Source organism: Podarcis muralis, chromosome Z (genome assembly GCF_964188315.1).
Source record: "Podarcis muralis chromosome Z, rPodMur119.hap1.1, whole genome shotgun sequence".
Classification (NCBI taxonomy): domain Eukaryota; kingdom Metazoa; phylum Chordata; class Lepidosauria; order Squamata; family Lacertidae; genus Podarcis; species Podarcis muralis.
In genome coordinates, this window is record NC_135673.1 from 15,986,753 (window position 1) to 16,007,525 (window position 20,773).

A 20,773-nucleotide genomic window follows, 5' to 3' on the forward strand; every position below is an offset into this window, starting at 1 on the left:
AAAGAGGAGCACTCCTGCAAAAAGGGAAGTGCATGCTGCAACATTTTGTGGCAGGCCCCACTTTTAGTTAGATCGAAATCTTCCACAGATGTCCTTGGGCTTCTGGGGACCCATGAACAAAAAACAGTGGGCCACATCCCCTGAATGAAGCTGGAGTAACGGCCACACAATCCTGCCTTTGTTTCTCTTTTGATTCATTGCTGGGAGACATTTTGGGAAGCTCAACCCCTGGAAGCACTGGGGTCCAGCTCACATTTAGGAATTTCCCTCTGGACATATTGTCCTCTAGAGATCACAGCTTCACCAGCCCCTGGGCACTCATGGACCATTCACTGCTGGGCTTGTGAGCCCCCAGGCTGGACTCGAACAAGGCCCTGATGCTGACATCCGCTGCGCCATAACCATCCCAGAGAATGTGCAACCTAGGTACAGGAATGTGTGACAAACACGCCTCTCTCTTTCCAATATTTCAGGGATCAGGGAGGAAGGGAAGGAGGGATCAGTCAGTCCTGGTTCCCTCAGTTTCTCATTTTTCCAATATTAAATTCAGTCCTCTAGATTCCTGCAGCAATTTGCAATAATAATAAAAACCATCTCCTGAAAATTCATCAGAGCTGTGAGGGGATAGGGGCGCAAAGGTGAGATGTAAAGGGAGGGGCACTATATTGGCAAGGGGTGAGATTTTGGTAGAGGGCAGGTGGGGTTGCTGAGCAATGTGAACAGGGGCAGGAACCTGCAGTATTACATAATTGCAAACATTAGTTGGTTGGAAAACTGCACTGCAAAATTCAGAAAGAACAGATTCAAAAGTTCAAATTTTGAAGGATGGCTGTTTGCAGTTCACACACTGCAAATTTCATAGCTTAGTCTTTAAATGAGAAAAGAATCCAATTTCTTCTCCATCCCTAATTGTCTAGCTCCATTTTTGTGGGGGGGGGGGGACTCCAGTTCCCAGCATCTCTGACCACTAGGTCATGCTAGAGTCCAACAACATCTGAGAATAAGGACATATGAAGAGCCCTTGGGCAGTGACCCACTTAGCCCAGCATCCCCACAGTGACCAACCAGAAACCCCAATGAAAGCCCACAAGCAGGACCCAAGCGCAAGAGCCCTCCTCCCTCCAGTAGCTTCCAGCAACTGGTGTTCAGAAACATGACTGCCTCCAACCACGGCAGCACCCCATCATGGAAGAACTCCAGCTTCTCCACTCCAATGTACTGGTGTCCTGACCGTAGAGCATGTTGGGGGAACTGTGAGCCTTCCAGCCCTTGTTGGACCATGCTTCCCACCACCCATGCCTGTTGGCTAAGCCAGCTGGGGCTGGCGGGTGCTGCCACCCTAGATCTCCATGGACCAAAATGAACGGCGGGAGTTCAGGCTACATTTTTTCCTGAAAACCTCTCTCTATTTTGAGTTGCAGCAGGAGTTAGATTGGGGGGGGGGGGGAGAGTAGAGGGTGCTGATATGCTGACACCCTGTCCCTTCGTCTTCTCCTCCTCCACCCCCTTTCGCCATCATCACCCCCCCAACAGACATGACCCCCCCCCCAGACCTGACAGCCGGAGGGATTTGAAAACAGATGGTTGAGCTATTTTCTGCCTCTGTGAGGCCCGATTGAGGAGCAATGAGGCAGCTAATACCTCGGAAGATAGAAATTTACTTGCTTTAACTTCATATGGGTACCCTGAAAAGAGTTCATTCAGTCCCAGGCACAACAATATCAACCCTGGATGAATAAACCATTTGCAGCATCGATAGCTGTACATCACACTTTAGTTCATGGACCATTTACTTCCAATTTTTTCCTCTTCTTGCCCCACTCCCTGATTCTTCATGCACACACACCCTCCCCACAATCACCCAGCCCCCTCCCTCCCTCCCTCTCCCCCCACCTTCTTTCTTTCCCCATTGCCCCTTCATCCCTTTAAAGATGACATCCCAAGACCAGCCCTCCTATGGTGTGGGATAAATAAGGAGGCATTGATATACTATAGCAAACCTCTATGTTGTTTGAACTGGGGCATTTTCCTTTTTCTTTTTAAGTGGGGAACAGAATAAGCCAAAGCATGTACCCAAATGATGGAATGAAGCCCATAATGCCATGTTGATGCATTTATTTAATTATTTTTTTAAAAAAAATCTACTTAGTTGTTTTATTTAACAGCCCTGGTTTAGGGAATTGTAACTATAGACCCAACTTTGCTTTCAAGACATTTGGTTAAAGAGTTTTAAATATTTCACATATAGATGTGTGCCTTTTCTAGATACTCAATTCTTCTCTGCCTTTTACCCAGTGCTTTTTTCTTTAAAAAAATGTTTAGGGGTACTCTCATTTTCCTACTCATATTGAAATACTGCCCCTCAATGAGGCCCAACTTAGATTCACAAAATGTTTAAGGGTATGCGTACCCCTGCATCCCCCCAGAAAAAAGCACTGCTTTTACCTCTCCCTTTCCTGATCCCCCCCTCCCACCCACCTTCGTTCTGCTTCCCTCACCCCCCACCCACCCCACCAACCTGGAGTTCTAAAGTTTTTCATGATCTGAGCACAGGTTCTTCCTTGCTTTCCAAATAAGTATGATCAAGCCTTCCTGAAAAGCACAGCCAGAGTAAAATTGGAATCTGCCGCCCGTATAATTTGGGCTTCTGCGTTTACGCATTTTGAGTACATGTGTGTGTGTTGTTAAAATAACAGACCCATACATGAAAATGCAGCATTTTTTTTCTTTGATGTAAAAGATATCGTTAGGAAGGGGGAAATGGAGCGAAGGGGGAGGGAGAATCCAATCTCTCTTGCTTTAGAGCGGGTCATAACCTTGTTTCATTAGGTTTTTGTACAGATGGGCTTGTTGCATGAGCGAGTGTGTGTTTTGAATATAGACATTTCTGTATATATACCCTAGGAACTGTTTTTTATTTTTTTAGGGGGGTGGGGGTGGGCAGGGACACAGTTAGAAACTTAAGGTAGTGTTATGGGCACCAGAAAATGCCCATTTCACAGGAGGAAAAACAGGGGATCATTTATTAATTAGGTTTCTTACCCTCACTCTTCAGCACAAGATTCAAGGGTGGACTGGAGAAAGGGGGAAAGGCAATGGATTCACGTAAGCTTACCAGGGGCCAATCAGACATCCCAATGGGAATCCCACAAGCAGGACATGAGTGCGCTGGTGACTCTCCCCACCTGTGATTCCCAGCAACAGGTATTCAGAAGCATCCTGCTTCTGACAGTGGAGGGAGAGCATCACAAGAGCCTGGCTACTGGATTAGGCCAAAGGCCTATCTAGTCTAGCATTTGGTTCTCACAGGTAGAAACCCTAACAAAGAAGACATGAATGCAGGAGACCAACTTAGTTCTGTTCATTAATTTCTATGGGGGAAACCTAGCTGAATACCACCCAATATCCAAACCCAGTCAAAACAACTTGTTGTGCAAAGAAATAGGATGGATCCTAAAATATACTTCTCAGTGGCTAAAGGCCAGAGTACAGAGGTACATTTTCAGCATATCTGTACAATGAGGGTGGCCGGTGCACCTCTGCAGAGAGGGAATTCCATCATCTTTAATTTATTTGTGGGTTGTCTAACATTGGGCAGTGCTGAGGTGACTTACCACCAAGTTTAAAGACTTTACAGATTTCATCAAATGCCTGGGAGAAGTGAATTCTGTCTGTCTTTATTAAAATTTAGAGGTAGTCCTCTGACTTTACACACACACACCCCACGCACAAAGGCTCAGTTTTCAATGTCTCCACACTCAGTTAAGCCCAAGCCCCACTACCTGAGTCCCCTAATTGGATCTGCCTTTTCAGTGAATTGGTGACAAGCCTAGAGTGCTGACTGGTGCAGAGATTCAACAGGCAGCCTCCTCTGTGAGTGGCTAATTCTGCTGGAGGAAGGGGTGTGTGAATGAAATGACATCCAATACCAAGATGCTGCAGAAATGCCTATCCTCAACAGGGGTTGGCAAGAAGCAAGCAAGTCCAGAGCAGGGACTCATGCAGGGATATGACAGGCAGCCTTCTCTTGGGGCAAATTATTGTGCTCCACCTCTCTGCATTGCCATGATCAAAACACAGAGATTCAGAGCAGGCACACAATAAGATTATGCTATATGTTGTTGTTGTTGTTGTAAGTTGCATTCAATGCAAGTCCTACTCAGAGCAGATCCATTAAAATTAATAAATGTAACTAACTTATGTCCATTAATTTCAATGGATCTACTTGGGATAAACCTTAGTTTACTATTATTTGGCAGGTGGCGTCTGTTTTAACTTTTTAACACCTGCTGAAAACTTTTCAGGCCTATGCAGGCAATTAAGAATACATATTCCCATAGTGGTTAACTGATGTCTGTTTTTTAAGTTTTTAATGGTTTTAATGTATGGTTTTATGTGTTCTTGTTGTAAGCTGCTTTGATTTTTAAAAATGAAATAGTCTATAAATGTTTTTATAAATAGATAAATTTACTAATTGTTGTTGTTGTTGGGCTGTATTCAATGCTAATCCTATTTAGAGTGGATCCATTAAAATTAATCAACATGACTAACTTATGTGCATTAATTTCAATAGATCTACTCGGTGCAAACCTTACTTGGATACAATTAGTAGTAGTAGTATTAGATGTATTTATTATTATTTACCCACCCTTCACCATAAGGTTCCAGGGTGGGTCCCAACCATTTGAAGTACAATACTGTGCACGATTTACACCAAATTAAACTGCCTGCCCAACCTCTTTCAAGTGATGTTTCCTTGGGAGGAAAGTAATCATGCAGAGACATGACAGCACCCTCCCTTTGGGGGGCAAGTTGGTGCTTACAGGAGCCTTTCATTTTACATCTCGCAGCACATTAGCAGTCCTCTATGGCAGAAAGCTTCAAGAAGCCATAGTCTAGGGCATCACCCAGTTACCAGGAATGGCACAAGAACCTTTATCCCAAACACACACACAACTTTCTCACCCATCATCACCTCCCCACCCCCATCCCCGGCCAACCCTCCGTGCCTGATTGTCTAATTAGTGCTGATGGATAGTTTAAGTAGCTCCCCTGAGCGTGGCAAGTCCAGCAGAGCATAAAGTGGAAGCGATTAGGACCAGCAGGCAACAAAGCCATCCAGCCCCATTAAGATGCAGCGAGGGCCATGCCCAGGAACTCCGGAGTGACACGCAGAGCTGCCAGACAAGGAGGACAGCACTTGGAAGTGGGTGGACAGTGCCTGCTGGGCCTGCCCCCCCCCCCATAGGAGCGCTTAAGCCGAGTAATATCCACATGGGCTCAAGCAAGGAGGATCTCTGGAAGAGACACAGGTCCAAGGCCTTGTGGGATGCTCAAGGAATCCTGGGAAATGCAGCTTGTTACAGGTGCTGAGAGTTGTTAGGAGATTCCTCCCCTCCCAAGAGATACAGTTCCTAGAGTTCCCTGGCAAGAGGGCTTGAGTGTCAAACCACTCTGAGAGTTAGTTGGCTCTGCCTCTCATTGGCTCTTCCTGGCTCCTCCTATTGTTTGGCCTTCCTGTTTCCTGCCCTACCAATCTCAATGGGCATTGGCCACCACGGGATTTGTGCACAGAACATGGATGTTCTGATCCCATCGAGCTCTGCCCACCTCCTGCACTGAGCATATGCCTGAGCTATTCATGTATTTTCATGCAGAATTATACATGGGGAATAGTATATTATAACTATAATATGCATTAAAAAATGCTACTCCTATGTGGTACTATAGTTCTGCAACATCATGCTTTACCTATTAACACATGGGGGTTTTTTTTAATACAGTTGTGTATCTTGTTGTGTGCATCTGTTTTTGTACAGGAATAGCCAACAAGGCACCAGAGGTTTTAATTATTACTTTACTTATCTCATTTATACCCCACCTTTTCCTCCAAGGAGCTCAAGGTAGCTTATGTGGTTCTCTTCCACCACCACCACCCATTTAATTCCCACAACAACCCTGTGAGAGCATCAGCAACTGGCCCAAGGTGACGCCCAGTGAGCTTCATGTTTGATTGGGGATTTGAGCCCTGGTGTCTCCCAGGTCCCAGTTCAGCTACTGCACCACATTATCTCAGACTGGTTTGGGACCACCATTCCTAACCACTGGGCATGGTAACTGATGGGAGATATAGTCCAAAACATCACATCAGCTATCCCTGCTTTAGGAAACCTGTTCATACGCATATAATATTGTATATATAATAATGTCTATAAATGAAAGAATTGTTCATATTTTTAGCAGAACTGGTAAAAAACTAAAATCATTTTGCTTCTTGTCAAGGCCAAGGAATGAAATAGGAATTAAGAGGAAAGGAAGAGTAGGAGGAGGAGGAGTTTGGACTTGATACCCTGCCTTTCATTCCCCTTATGGAGTCTCAAAGCGGCTAACATTCTCCTTTCCCTTCCTCCCCCACAACAAACACTGTGAGGTGAGTGGGGCTGAGAGACTTCAGAGAAGTGTGACTAGCCCAAGGTCACGCAGTAGCTGCATGTGGAGGAGCAGGGAAGCGAACTCGGTTCACCAGATTACGAGTCCACCGCTCTTAACCACTACACCACACTGGCTCCCTGACTGACAGGAGCTCTCTGGGGTTTCATGCAGGGGTCTCTCCCATCCCTACATGGAGATGCCACAGGGGACTGGACCTGGGGCCTTTTGCAAGCAAAGGAGGTGCTGTTCCGCCGAGCTATGACCCTTTCCCATATCCCCTCTGACTTTTTTTGGTAGGCACTGCTTACCTTAGGGTTCTCCAAGATCCCGGCCTCATAGCTTTGGAATATGGAGATCAAGTAAGGGAGAAAAGGAGAAAAGTTTAATTAGTAACTGGGTCTCTTGTCCTCCTGAGCTGCTTGTGGCATAGGGCTGATCTCTGTCAGATACAGGACACTGGGCTGGGTGGCCATTTGCTCTCAAGCAGCAGCAGCAGCAGCAGCAGCAGCAACAACAACAACAACAACAACAACAACAACAACAACAACAACAACAACAACAACAACTTTATTACAGTAGTACCTCGGGTTACATACGCTTCAGGTTACAGACTCCGCTAACCCAGAAATAGTACCTCGGGTTAAGAACTTTGCTTCAGGATGAGAATAGAAATTGTGTGGTGGCGGCGTGGCAGCAGTGGGAGGCCCCATTAGTTAAAGTGGTGCTTCAGGTTAAGAACAGTTTCAGGTTAAGAACGGACCTCCGGAACGAATTAAGTATGTAACCAGAGGTACCGCTGTATTTGTACCCCGCCCATCTCTGGGTGGCTTATTGTCTCACCTGATGTGCATAAGGTTTTCATCCATGCTCCATGGATTGGTGGGCGTCACGGGAATAGGGATGCCATGCTCCTACAGACAAGATAAAATGAAAAGGGGAGAAGGAATTAAATCTGGGAAACACAGCAGAGCAGCGTCAGGAGAAACAGCTTTAGCTATGGCAGACAGCAGGGCAACCTGTTGCTTCTGCCTGCTTCTTGCTTTTCAGATCATCAGTTGTCACAGGATGTACGCCCCTTTTGCAATATTCCTGGGGCCACGAAATAAGCAATGTTTTTGGGGAAGTTAGCTGGAGCAGAATCAAAGAATTTTAGAGTTGGGAGCGACACCAAGGGTCTTCTTGTCCAACCTCCTGCAATTTAGGAGGGAAGCTCTTGGATCATGTGAGGCTGAGTCCTGCCTATTATTTATTTATGTATTTCAACCATTTATATACTACTCAATCACAGTTGTCAGTTGTCCAAGGAAACACAATACACAATGCAAATTAAAATCAGTTAAAAATTACAAACTCAGAGTTCAGTTAAAAAGCCTCCTGGAATAATTTTTTAAGTATTCAGTAGGTCCAGAAGGATACTTAACATCATGCACTTAAAGTACAACATTTGAACTTGCAGCACACTGGTGGCTTAAAGTACCTATGGGGTGTTGGTGTTTTAGCATTTTCCTATTTAAAATCATTTTCAGCTTTGCAATTCAGCAGGGAATCCCTATCCACACATGAACAGAGGATAATTTGATTGGGTCAGTTGATATCAAAATTTGCAAAGGCCAAACCCCTCATTCTTAATTACAAGTGAAACATATCCATAATCACATCTATGAACCCACGGAAGTCTGACCGTTCATCTCAGTACTGTCAACACTAACTGGCAGCAGCTCTGTCCAAGGTTTCAGTCTTTCCTACCCTTACCCGGAGATGCCACTGGGGATTAAATCTGGGATTTTCTGCATGCAGTGCAGATGCTGTCACTGAATCATTGTCCTTCATCTAAAAATACTGTAAGGCTCTAGTCCTCATGAATAGAAGATGCTGGGGACTGCCCAAGGGATCTTCTGCATGTACAGTAGATGCTCTAGCACTGAGCTGTGACCCTTCCCACTGTTGGAGGTGTCTAGAGAAGATTCTCTTGTATGCACTGGCGGAGGAAGGGGGGGGAGTGCACCGCCCCCGGCAGCGTGATCCCGGTGGGGTGTCATTGTGGCTGCCCCCCCGCCTGCACTAGGTGCCACGCTCCTGTAGGTGGTGCGCCACGCCCCTTGAAGTGCACCAGCTCTGCCCCCACCTGCTCTCCGCCCCTCAGTGCCGGAGCATGAAGCTCCGCCACTGCTTGTATGGATTTTATTCAATCCAATTTTTTAAGCAAACTGTCCTGATTATCACATGCTGGACCTAGTGAACAGATCACAGCACAGTTAATATCCTTCAGTTAATATCCTCTCCAGTTTTTTGCAGTCCAGTATTCATCTTTCAAAAAAAAAGTCCAAACAAAATATAGCTTTTATAGTAATGTTCTGTGTTTTTTATATATACTTTCTAAAGTGCTCAGAAACCTATTTTGGCATTAAGCAATAGTTATACAAATAAATCACAGCAGTTTGCCAAATATTAATTTTATGCAGTTAAAAAAAAAAGTTTAAAAGTGCGTAGATTTATGCAGAAACAGGATAGAAAGGTCATATGCATGAACACATGCCAGGCAAAGACCAGACCAGAAATGGAATCATCCATCCTTATCCTATAAAAAGTTTCACGCTGTCCCTACCTGCCTTTCACAAGGCCTCAAGACGTTTCCTCCTCTATTAATCTCCTTATCCTATCTCCCCCCCCCCTCTCTCTCTCTCTCACACACACACACACACAGCATATAGATAGTCATAAACCTCAGCTCTGTTACGGGGTCACCCACTCAGTCAATTAGCCGGCGACATTTCTGTGGGTGAAATGGTCTGTGAAAACTGGGTGACTTACACGACGGGCATGGAATTAGCGGGAGATGTAGCAATGACATGGTTCTCAGCCTGACAAACGACACAGCAGCGGGGTGTTGATCGAGGGGGTGTTAGGCTCTGCCAGGGAAAGGCAAGACTCCACCAGCATTTTCTTAACTTGAAAGATTTGACAATTGGGACAATAATTTATTTTATTTGCCAGAAGAGATGTTTGCTGTTTGTTTGTTTTTTTGCAAAGTTGTAGAGAGGGGCATGCAATTCCTGGACAAATCCAGTCAGCGGGTGCTGATGTGGTGCTTGTTCCTTCCTGCATTACAAAGTCTTGAATCAGAGCCTGGGTGACCATCTGTTAGGGACAGCTTCCAAGTCTAGGTTCTTTGCATTGAGGAGGGTGTGTGCGTGCCTGTTAATTTATTATTTAGTTATTAAGAGATTTATTACCCAACCCTTTGCTGCAAGGTCCCAGGGTGGGTGACAAGAACCATGTCACCATCAATATTGAAATCCAAGAAAACACTTTAAAGCAACAGCAATGGCCAAAGAATGTACCTCAGGCCATAGGCCAACCTACCTCAAAAAGGGGTATTGTAGGGTTCGAAAAGGTTCCGGAAAGGGCTACCAAAATGATCAAGTAGATAGAGTGACTGCTTGCACTAAGAAGAAAGGTGGCAGCACTGGGGGCTTTTTAGTTTAGAGAAAAGATAAGTAAGAGATGGTGTCACAGAGGTTTATCAAATGATGCATGGCTTGGAGAAAAAGAACACGGAAAAGTTTTTCTCCCTCTCTCATGACAATAGAACTAGTGGACATCCTATGAAGCTGAATGTTAGGAGACTCAGGACAGATAAAAGAATCACAAGTGGGGAGAATGCAGTTGCATTCATGTCTTGCTTGTGGGCTTCCCATCATGGGCATCTAGATGGCCACTGTGAGAAGAAGATGATGGGCTGAATGGGCCACTGGCCTGATGCAGGAGGCTTTGCTTACGTTCTTATGACAGAGGCTATCTCACAAAATTCCCCGCGAATCTTCACTGTTGAAGACCAGTGCTTCCAAGTTTCGGCAGGGAGGGACATGCCTTCCTGTTGCTTCCATGAGGGTGGCAGAAAAATTAATTACCCAAATCATTTGCATTGGCATTTCTCTTGTTGGGGGCTGGAGCACCTCAGGCCCAGAGGCCAAATGTGGCCTTCTGAGCCTTTCCCCTCCTAGATACCTCACCCACCACCAGCCCTGCTTCCACACCCTCCTTGAGTGTTTTGGCCTGGCTGAAATGTGTCCTCGAAATCTGATCATGTCTCTTGCTTGCCTGGGTGGACGATAGAGAGGATACGTTTGTAGAAACTAACCAGCACCAAGGGCCTTCTGACAGTGCCCTCACACTGCAAGAAGTGAAGTTACAGGGAACCAGGCACAGGGCCGTCGCTGTAGTGGCTCCCGCCTTGTGGAACGCCCTCTCCCATCAGATGTCAAGGAGATAAAGAACTACACAACTTTTAGAAGACATCTGAAGGCAGCCCTGAATAGGGATGCTTTTTAATGTTTAGTTTATGTTTTTATATATGTTGGAAGCCGCCCAGAGTGGCTGGGGTTACCTAGGAAGATGGGTGGGGACAAATAAATAATTATTATTATTAGGCAGATGTAACATTTATATTCTTTGCTCCACCCACTTTTCCCTTTGGCACCGCCCACCAGTGGCATACTGTCCTCAAGTGGTCACCCAGAAGGGAATGTGGGCCCTCAGGGCTGAAAAAATGCTCCTTGCCCCACGTCTTTCAGCTCACAAGGCACTCTTCCTGGCCTGCTGTTCTTTTCTCACCCATCCATCGGGGTGAGGCCGACTGCGCGAGCGTATAGTTGTCCACGCTCCGAGTCCTGTGAAAGGGAGCAACCCCCCCACCCACCCACTTCACACTCCAGCGACCGCACTGGTCCATTAGCTTTGAAGAGCTCGTTAGTCAATTAAAGCTCCCCTTTGTTTATACTGAATGGGCTGTTATAAGAAGCGGAGGGCAGGCTGGGGAAGCTAATTCTCTTTTTATGACCACAAATCTCTCTCTCCCCCACCCCACCCGCCATTCCCCGTCCTGGAGCCCACCCCGGAGGCTACGTGAACACACACACACACACACACACACACACACACACACACACACACACCAAGGAGCCTGTGAAACATGGATTAGGTGTTTTATGCAACCATGGGTTTTAAAAGAGGCAGTGGTTTAAAGGTTTCAAATAAATAAAGTGAAGCAAAACCCTGGTCATTTTCTTTTCTGTTAGTGGCACTCTGAAAACGCTCCAATTCCACCTGTGTTTTAAATGACGTTAGACTAAATTTTATCTTTATTTTTCTCGAATCACAGGAATACCTGTTAGGGATTCAAGAGACTGGGCGTTGGACTCCAGAAGCTAATAATAATTAGCACTCTTGAACCCAGCATTGCTTAGTAATTCTTAGGAACCCCCAAATCTGTGGAGTTTTGAAATCTGGCTAAAATCAATGCAGTTTTGAAAGGTACAGTCTGCAATCTTGTTTTGAAATGGCATCCAATTTTATCCAAACCTGCTCCTAGGTCTTGGGAACCGCTGTGCAAAATTTGGTTATGTCATCTCAAGAGGTATCCAACTGCAGAGCGAATAAGCAGATAAAATATACAGTGGTACCTCTGGTTGCGAATGGGATCCATTCTGGAGCCTCGTTCGCAACATGAGCAGAACGCAACCCACGTCTGCGCGGGTCACAATTCGCCACTTCTGCGCATGCGTGTGACGCCATTGTGTCCGTCTGCGCATGCACGAGTGGCGAAAGCCGGAAGTAACCCTTTCCAGTACTTCCGGGTCGCCGCGGGACGCAACCTGAAAAGACGTAATCTGAACCAAACGTAACAAAAGGTATGACTGTACCATAGAGAAGGGGTAGAGAACCTTTGCCCCCACCCCAAGATCTTGCTGGACTACAACTCCCATCAGCCCCAGCAAGCATGGTACTTGCCCACAGCTGGTGTAGAAAATAATACTAGCCATAGGACAGTAATAGTACCAGTACAAGAATCTTTCCCAACCCTTCCCGGAGATGGTGGGGATTGACACCGTGAACTTTGGTAGTAGCAGATTCGGGGTACTATTTATAACACAGAATAATATTTACTGACTTTATAAGTCATTTGGTACACAAGCAAGGTCTCCAAGTGACTTGCAAGCATTTTCAAGAACTGTGCTCAGAGCCCTGACTACTGCCCAGCTACTCACAGGGACAGATGCAGCAGGCCTCGTAAGGGTGTTCCACATCAGTCCCTGTGATAGACTGGCCGTATGAAAGTTTTGTACAGTAGGGCTGCTTAGGTACTGGATCTGTGACTTTTAACATATAACCTGCAGGCTCCACCACTAAGTGATGGGTTTCTTTGTATCATCACTAAGAACATAAGAGGATAAGGACCTAAGAGCCTGCTGAATTAAGCCAATAGCCCATCTAGTCCAGCATCCTCTTCTTGCAGTGGCCCCTGCTGGGAAAACTGCAAGCAGGACCTGCGCACAAGAGCATTGTCCCTCCTGAAGTTTCCAGCAACTGGCATTCACAAGCACTGCACAGCCGGCATGGCTAGTAGCCATCGATAGCGCTCTCCTTCATGAACTCACGCTAATTCTTTCATACAGCCATCCAAGTTGGTAGCCATCTGTTGCTATTCAAATTGGTAGCCACTGCCTCCATGCAGGAGTGAGTTCCATAGTTTAGCTTTGTACTGTGTGGATGAGTCCTTTATTCTTAATAATAATAATTTTTTATTTATACCCCGCCCATCTGGCTGGGTTTCTCCAGCCACTCTGAGCGGCTTCCAACGGAATATTACAATACAAAAACCTATTAAACATTAAAAGCTTCCCTAAAGAGGGCTGCCTTCAGATGTCTTCTAAAAGTCTGGTAGTTGTTCTTCTCTTTGACATCTGGTGGGAGGGCGTTCCACAGGGCGGGCGCCACTACTGAGAAGGCCTTCTGCCTGGTTCCTTGTAACTTAACTTCTCACAGTGAGGGAACTGCCAGAAGGCCCTCGGCGCTGGACCTCAGTGTCCGGATAAAATGATGGGGGTGGAGACGCTCCTTCAGGTATACTGGACCGAGGCCGTCGGTCCAGTATACCTGAAGGTATACTGAAGGCCGTCTTAAAGTTTCCAACATCCAGAAGGAAAAACTTTCCATTAGGGCATTTGCTTGGCCCCCCCATGAGGACAACAGACGGTGCAGGGATAGGTGGGCCAGTGGCCTAATCCAACAGGTTATTCTTATGCATGTGTTATTTTTCGACTGCCTTTTAGTCTGGCTCTCCAAGCATTACAAAACCCTGGCTGAATCCGCTGGACAGGAGATAAAGGAACAGTTTGCTTGTGGCAGGACAGGCTCTCTAAAAGCTCTCCAATATCCTCATCCAGCACCTTAGATTCAAACAACAATACCCTGGTGGTGAATGAACACAAACAAACACAAAAAAACCCCAGGTTGTGCATCCATTAACCAACCATTTCCCCTTCCCCCCTGCCCTTTCCCTAACACACAGCCACGGTTTGAAAAGTCTGGAACGCAACTCTTTTCGTTCACATTAATTGCTTCGAGCGGGGGCCCTCTCCTCAGCTTATAGCTGTGGCCTTTTTTTTTCTTGGGAAGAGAAAAGGCGCACACTTCAGTTTCCCATACAATAACAATTAAAACACACACACACATACATACACACAGAGAGAGGGCGAAGTTAATAATTTGACCGTTTGGCAACATATGGGAGTCTCTTGGAAATTGCCTACTTAGGAATAAATAACAGATGGTAAAAGACAAGCGTCGGGAAAAGCACGTGCCTCTTTATTTCTAAAATATAAAATTTAAAAGGGAGGCCAAGAGCGACAGCATCCGGTCTCAGAACCCTCTGCAGAATAATTCTTTCTGACTCAACACAGCTTTGGATCCGCTTTAGATGGACGTTGTTGTTAGGTGTTTTTTATTTTAAAAAAAGAACTAGGAAGGAGAGAGAGAGAGAGAGAGAGAGAGAGAGAGAGAGAGAGAGAGAGAGAACCTCAAGCAATTTTCTGGTTTATACACCGAACTGCTCTTTTCCTCTTGATTGATTGAGCCCAGTTGTCAACCATTTCCATAAAGTCGCAGGGAAAGAAAAGGTCCCCTGGTGGGCAGCCAAGGGGCTCTGATGCAAAACTTCTAATATGTTTTATTGAAACTTGTTCTTCCAAAAAAAAATAATAAAAAAGCGGGGAATAAAAGGCATTGGGGAGGGGAGGGCAAAAAAGGCATTTACTTTGTCTTTCGAAGGAGCTATTGAAGTGGGGACAAGTTTCTGCCTTCAAAGTGGATGACAATTAACATCTAGGTAATTATGGGCCTTTTAAAAAAAAAAAAAAGAAGGGGGGAAGTATCCTTACGCCCCAAAAACCGAGGATATGTGGAAGCCTCCTGCAGGGGGTGCCTGTAATTGCTGCGGTAACGAGCAGGCGAGATTGCGCTCAGCTAAAATCCAAAGTGGCCTTGAAGGTTAGAAAATTAAAGGTTCGTTGTGATGAAAGAAGGGGGAAAATGACACGTTGTGAACGGTGTAGAGAGAGAGAGGAGGCAGAATGGACGGCAGTTTTTTTAAGCACTCTGGAAGGTTTCAGCCCCCCCCCCCCAGGGGACATGCGCAAAGCAGCCTCGATTTCACAGGATGGAGTGATGGAGTAACTGTGTTCCAAGTTTGAGAAGGGGAAATGAGAAGAAGAGTAGTTTGGATTTGATATCCCGCTTTATCATTACCCGAAGGAGTCTCGAAGCGGCCAACATTCTCCCTTTCCTTCCTCCCCCCCATAACAAACACTCTGTGAGGTGAGTGGGGCTGAGAGACTTCAAAGAAGTGTGCTTAGCCCAAGGTCACCCAGCAGCTGCATGTGGAGGAGCGGAGACGCGAACCCGGCTCCCCAGATTACGAGTCCACCACTCTTAACCACTACACCACACTGGCTCAAGTCAAGTCATAGAATCATAGGATTATAGAGATGGAAGGGATCCCAGGGGTCATCCAGTCCAACCCGCTTAATGCAGGAATCTCAACTAGCATCCATGACAGGTGGTAATCTAAACTCTGTTTAAAACCTCCAAGGAAGGAGAGCCCACAACTGCCTGAGAGAGTCCGTTCCACTGTCAAACAGCTCTTACTGTCAGAAAGTTCTTCCTGATGTTTAGTTAAGATCTCCTTTCTTTTAACTTGAAGCCATTGGTTTGAGTTTAACCCTCTGGAGCAAGTTTGCTCCATCTTCCATGTGATAGCCCTTTGGGTATTTGAAGATGCCTGTCATATCTCCTCAGTTTCCTCTTTTCCAAGCTAAGCAGCCCAGCTCCTTCAACCATTCCTCATAAGGCTTGCTTTCCAGACCCTCGATCATCTTGGTCGCCCTCCTCTGCACACATTCCGGCTTGCCAATATCCTTCTTAAATTGTGGCACCCAGAACTGGACACTGTACTCCAGGTGTGGTCTGACCAAGGCAGGACAGAGTGGGACTATTACTTTCCCCTGACCTGGACACTATAGGTGTTGCTGCAGTGTAGAATAATATCACCTTTCTTTTACCTTTGCCTTCAGCCCCACAATAAAAAATCTGAGGGGGCAGGCACCCCCCCCAAAAAAATGATGGACGTTGCCATTCAAACGGTGTGCATGCATCAGATCACGATCAATTATGCAGCACAGGGCTTACCTCCCCTCCCCCCAATACTTTATTCAGGTTGGCACCCCTGGCCTTTGCTAACCCTGCTATGAGTTCAAGACAGACAAAGGAACAGATTTCAAAACGTATACTCTGAGTAAAACTTATTTGAAGACCATTCTGAGGCTGCAGCAAATTTCCACATGGAAGCACCTGCTGAGAATCCAAAGTAGCAAAATCCTGTTCATGACCCTGGGCATAGAGTCAGAGGCTACAGAGGCATCAGCTATGAAACAAGGCCAGGTCTAGGACTTCCAGCCAGCTGCTCCAGACCAAGTGACCACAGCACCTGAGGCCCTGGAAGAATGTCCTGCACTAGAAAGGCCGAGAGCTGGGTTGCTCAGAGGCCCCTTCTTCCTGTGGGCCTGAGAAACCAAATGCCTCTCACATTGCACACCAGGAGGTGGGCTACAAAATGGGACAGGGACATCTGCCTGGCCTGTTAAGAACCTGAGGTTCTTCTTCTGAGCCTAGAAGAAGCAGCCTCAGGCTGCTCTCAATGGCAATGAGAGCAAGCGGCTCATTTATTACTAAATTTATTATTATTATTTATATACCGCCTATCCCCAAGACCAGGGCTCAAGGCAGCTTACACAAACTGAAACAACACAGATAAAAAACAAAAAACTAAACTAAAGACATATAAAAGACCATTTTTTAAAAAGTAATTAAACCTGAATAGGATGAAAACAATATTTTAAAAAAAACCCAAATGTATTAAAACACAGATGACAGAAACAGCACAGCACTATTTAAAGCCCCACCCTTAAGAAACAGTCAATTCTCAAAGAACAAAACAGTCTTCCCTTGCCTGTGGAAGGACAAGGAGGGAGCCAGACTGGCTTCTCCTGGAAGGGAGTTCCAAAACTCCAAAGAACCAGACCTTTAATTGCAGGACTTAACAGGGGTATGGCAGTTACAGGAACGAGGGGAAAGGACTAATGCAGGAGATGGGCAAATTCTCCTACCTTGGCATATTCCATGAGGTCGCTTCGGCCTCGAAAGCGGTTGTAGAATTCCGGCATTCTCCAAGGAGCAATAATCTGCAGAGAATGGTGGGAAAGAACTGGTTATTCGGGGGGCGCTGTCAGCAAATATGAGTTTGGTAGAATCGGGTCCCAACATAAAATCAAGGCCAGAGTAACCAATGGCTTCTAGCCGCCATGTGTTCCATCTCTGCTGTCAGAGGCACTATGCCCCTGAATACCAGTTGGTGGGAATCACATAGGGAGTCACGTAGGGAGAGTGCTGCTGCACTCAGGACCTGCTTGTGGGCTTCTCATCATGGGCATCTGGTTGGCCACTGTGAGAACTAAGATGCTGAACTAGATGGGTCACTGGCCTGACCCAGGAACCAGGCTCTTCTGATATTCTTCTGCCAGAAGTTGAAGAGCAGGATCCACTGTTAGTCCTCCTTAATCAGAGGACATGGCTAACTTAAGAACATTCATTCCAGTTAGTCTCCTCTGAGTAGAGCTTGGTAGGATATAACCCCAGCAACATTTGGAAGATACATTATAGGCCGCTTTCACACCATACATTCAAAGCGCTATGATGCCACATTTAACAGCCAAAATTTCCCAAAATAACTATTGGAACTGTGCGAGCTATTTTCATGATTATATGCATTTTTATGCACACTTTACCCTAGTGTATGCATTTTTATTTATTTTGGGGGGCACATTACTTGGCTGGAGAAGGGCAAATTTCAGAGTGCAATTTCCAAAACGTGCAAATTTGGGTTGGTTCACCTAGAAATGAGGCCAGAGTTGGATTTCTCCCCCTTAGACCTGGTCCACAAGGTGAAGACCAACCCCTTGGGGGCAGTGGGATTACCTGCTAACACACATGGGGATACTTTGAAAAGCTGGTATCACTGGATCAAGTTCATCAGTTTTGTTGAATCAAACTAAATAATTTTAACTGGATTTTCAATAAATGCTAATTCATTGTTACTGTTTTGAGTCTTATTGCATTATTATCTTCTTTAGCGGGTCATGCAAACTGCCATTCAGAATAATGAGTTTCTGGAACCAAGGTGATAGTGGCCTGGAAAAGTTTGGGGACCACAGCTCTGGAGACTTTCCCCAAAACCAGCTACTAGAATGAACCCTTGCCTGGAGTAGAAAGAGTTTCAAAGCTCTTTTGGATAGCCAGGAGCACTGGCCATTAAGCATCTCCTGCATTAATCTCACCAAACAAAGGTAATCCAAGATGCTCTCAAGCTGTTACTGTAACTTAATGACCTGCCCAAGGCAAGGTGCAATTCAGGTGTCCATTTCGCCTTCTCCAGTTTGGGTTAAAACAGGAGGCCGATTAAAAGATCAGAACAACCCATTCGAAAGCCAATAGATTTGACAACCAATTTTCTGGTTTTTTATGTAACTCAAAAGAACTGACTTCGAGTTTCAGTTGTTCGGCTGGGAAGGGACATCAGCTAAAATAGGATTGCCTTCAGATGGGCATCAGCAAAAAAAGGGGGGAGGGAATTGTGTGTAAGACAACAGAATGGAATTCTAGAGTATATTGAAGCTTCAGGGATCAGGCAATTAACAGGTTAGAACAATGGTTCCCAAACTTTTTCTGGCTACTGCCCTCTTGGTTCCATACACTCATCTCCAATGTTCCCTACCCTATAAAATAGCAATATTCAGAATAGCAGTTTGCAGTCCCCACTAAGGAAGATAGCAGCACAATAACATTCAAAATAGTAACAATTAATTGCACATTTATTCGAAATCCAGTTAAAACTATTTAATTCAAAAAAAACTGCTAAATTTGATCCAGAAATGCTAACTTTTCAAATATGATGGTCATTTACATATCCACCAGCACCCTCTGCTGCCCACTTGCCTCTTAGCACCCCCATAAGTAATCCTAGTGCCCCCCAGGGGGCGGTATCACCCAATTTGGGAAACACTGGGTTAGACAAACAGAGGCCATATTTGAATCATATATTTAAAGCACTATGATACCACTTTAAACAGTTATGTTTCTGCCCCTGCAAAGAATTCCAGGATCTGTAGTTCATTATGGGAGCTGAGAGTTGTTCCCCTCCCAGGGCTACAGCTCCCAGAGTGGTTTAAACAACGAATCTCTCATCTTAGGGAAATTCTGGGAATTGTAGTTCTTGGGAGAGGAACAGGGGTCTTCTGCAATCACCAGAGAGAATAAACTCCCCCATCTCATGCTATGAATCAGCATCCTAATTGAGGCCCAATTCAGTTTGAATTTCTATTCCCCCCCTAAAACAAATGCCCCTTCCGATAATTTATCAACTTTGTTTTGATGGGAGATCATCAGTGCACTGGTACAGCTCCTTACCTTGATCTGAGGGCAGATGGCATAGTAGGTGAGCTCAAAGCGAATTTGGTCATTACCCTAAAAGGGATAGAAGAACACAGTGTACAATCAAACACTCCTGAATCGCAGGCAGATTTCAAATCCTGCCATGCTGATCAAGGGCTAGCATTTTTTTCCTGTCCCACTGTGGCTGACTGGCTGCAGACTGACTGAGGTTCACTAGGAAAGCTGAGAAAGGCCAGCTCTTCATGAGAGCCCCCAATTGCTTCCTTTTGCCGACTTTAAAGCTTCTGGTCTTCATTGCAACTCCTGAAAAAGAGCTTTATGGGGAGATACATCAATAACTCTTGATTTAATACCCGTACAGACCTTCTTTTCTCTAAATTAAAAAAGATAAACTTAAGGTTTGGTTTACACTGGCATCCTATAAAAGGTTCTTTTAGCAATTAGGGATAGGCAATCAGTCAATTGGGGTCTCTTATTTATTGGATAGTCGACAGTTCCATAGAAGCTGGCATTTTTTTAGTTTAAAAAAATCTCACAAAGCCTGTATTTGTAGCAGTACCATGCCACTTTAAACAGTTATGGCTCCCCTCAAAGAATCCTGGGAACTGTAGTTTGTTAAGGGTGCTGAGAGTTGTTAGGTGATCCCTGTCATCCTACAGAGTTGCAGTTCCCAATGTTCCTTGGGAAAGGGGGTTGATTGTTAAACCACTCTGGGAAATGTAGTTCTGTGAAGGGAATAGGGGTCTCCTAACACAGTGTTTCCCAACCACTGTTCCGCGGCACACTAGTGTGCCGCGAGATGTTGCCTGGTGTGCCGCGGGAAAAATTAAAAAAAAAAAAAATTTTTTTTAAGTCAAATTTTCGATTGGGGCGCCGTCACTAGATGACCCCTGGGGTTCCCTCCCTCCCTCCCACTCTGCGCCTCCCTCCTCCTCCTCCTCCTCCTCCGGGGAGGCCCTTCCTGGCTCTCGGCCAAGGCTTGGCGGCTGCCACTCACTCACTCGCTCGCCCACCCGTCCCTCCATCCCTGCACCCGGCCTCTCCCCCTCCGTCCCCGGCGCGGGGGCTGCCAGGATCCGTAGTCCCCTCGCCCTTGGGCTCCGCGCCCGCGCGGGGTGCGCGAACTACGTTTCCCAGCGTGGCCTGGCGGGCCGGGCATTTTGTTTGAAGCGCTCTTCTCCCGGCCATGTAATGAGCGCAGCGGCGGCGGCCGGGTGGGCAGGGGCTCTTCCGCGCAGACCCCGCGCAGCCTGCCTGTGCCCCCCGGAGATCGGGCGGCAGGATGGAGCCCGGGGATCCCCGCGGAGGCGGAGCAGCGGAGGCGGAGGCTGCCCCCCAGGTAGGGCTGCGTCGGGGTTTTTTTATTTTTGCAATGCTGCATCCGTGCCGGAGGGGACGCATCGGACCGCGGGGAGACCCCTTGGCGGGCGTGCAAGGCAATGCATGCGTGCAGGCGTTGCATGGAGTGCAGTGCAATGCAATGGCAACGCGGCACCCT

General features: G+C 46.2%; 1 protein-coding gene across 2 annotated transcripts in view; it reads right to left on the bottom strand.

The window, feature by feature from the left end:
• Positions 1 to 20,773, bottom strand: part of ASS1 (argininosuccinate synthase 1) — a 76,034-nt gene that overhangs the window by 42,405 nt on the left and 12,856 nt on the right. For both annotated transcript variants that reach the window (XM_077922228.1, XM_028715365.2), the window contains exons 5-8: positions 19,291 to 19,347; positions 16,935 to 17,009; positions 7,273 to 7,343; positions 6,741 to 6,771 (exon numbers count right to left, since the gene is read on the bottom strand). In XM_077922228.1, the coding sequence (XP_077778354.1) occupies positions 6,741 to 6,771; positions 7,273 to 7,343; positions 16,935 to 17,009; positions 19,291 to 19,347 (234 nt within the window). The remainder of the gene's footprint in view (positions 1 to 6,740; positions 6,772 to 7,272; positions 7,344 to 16,934; positions 17,010 to 19,290; positions 19,348 to 20,773) is intronic.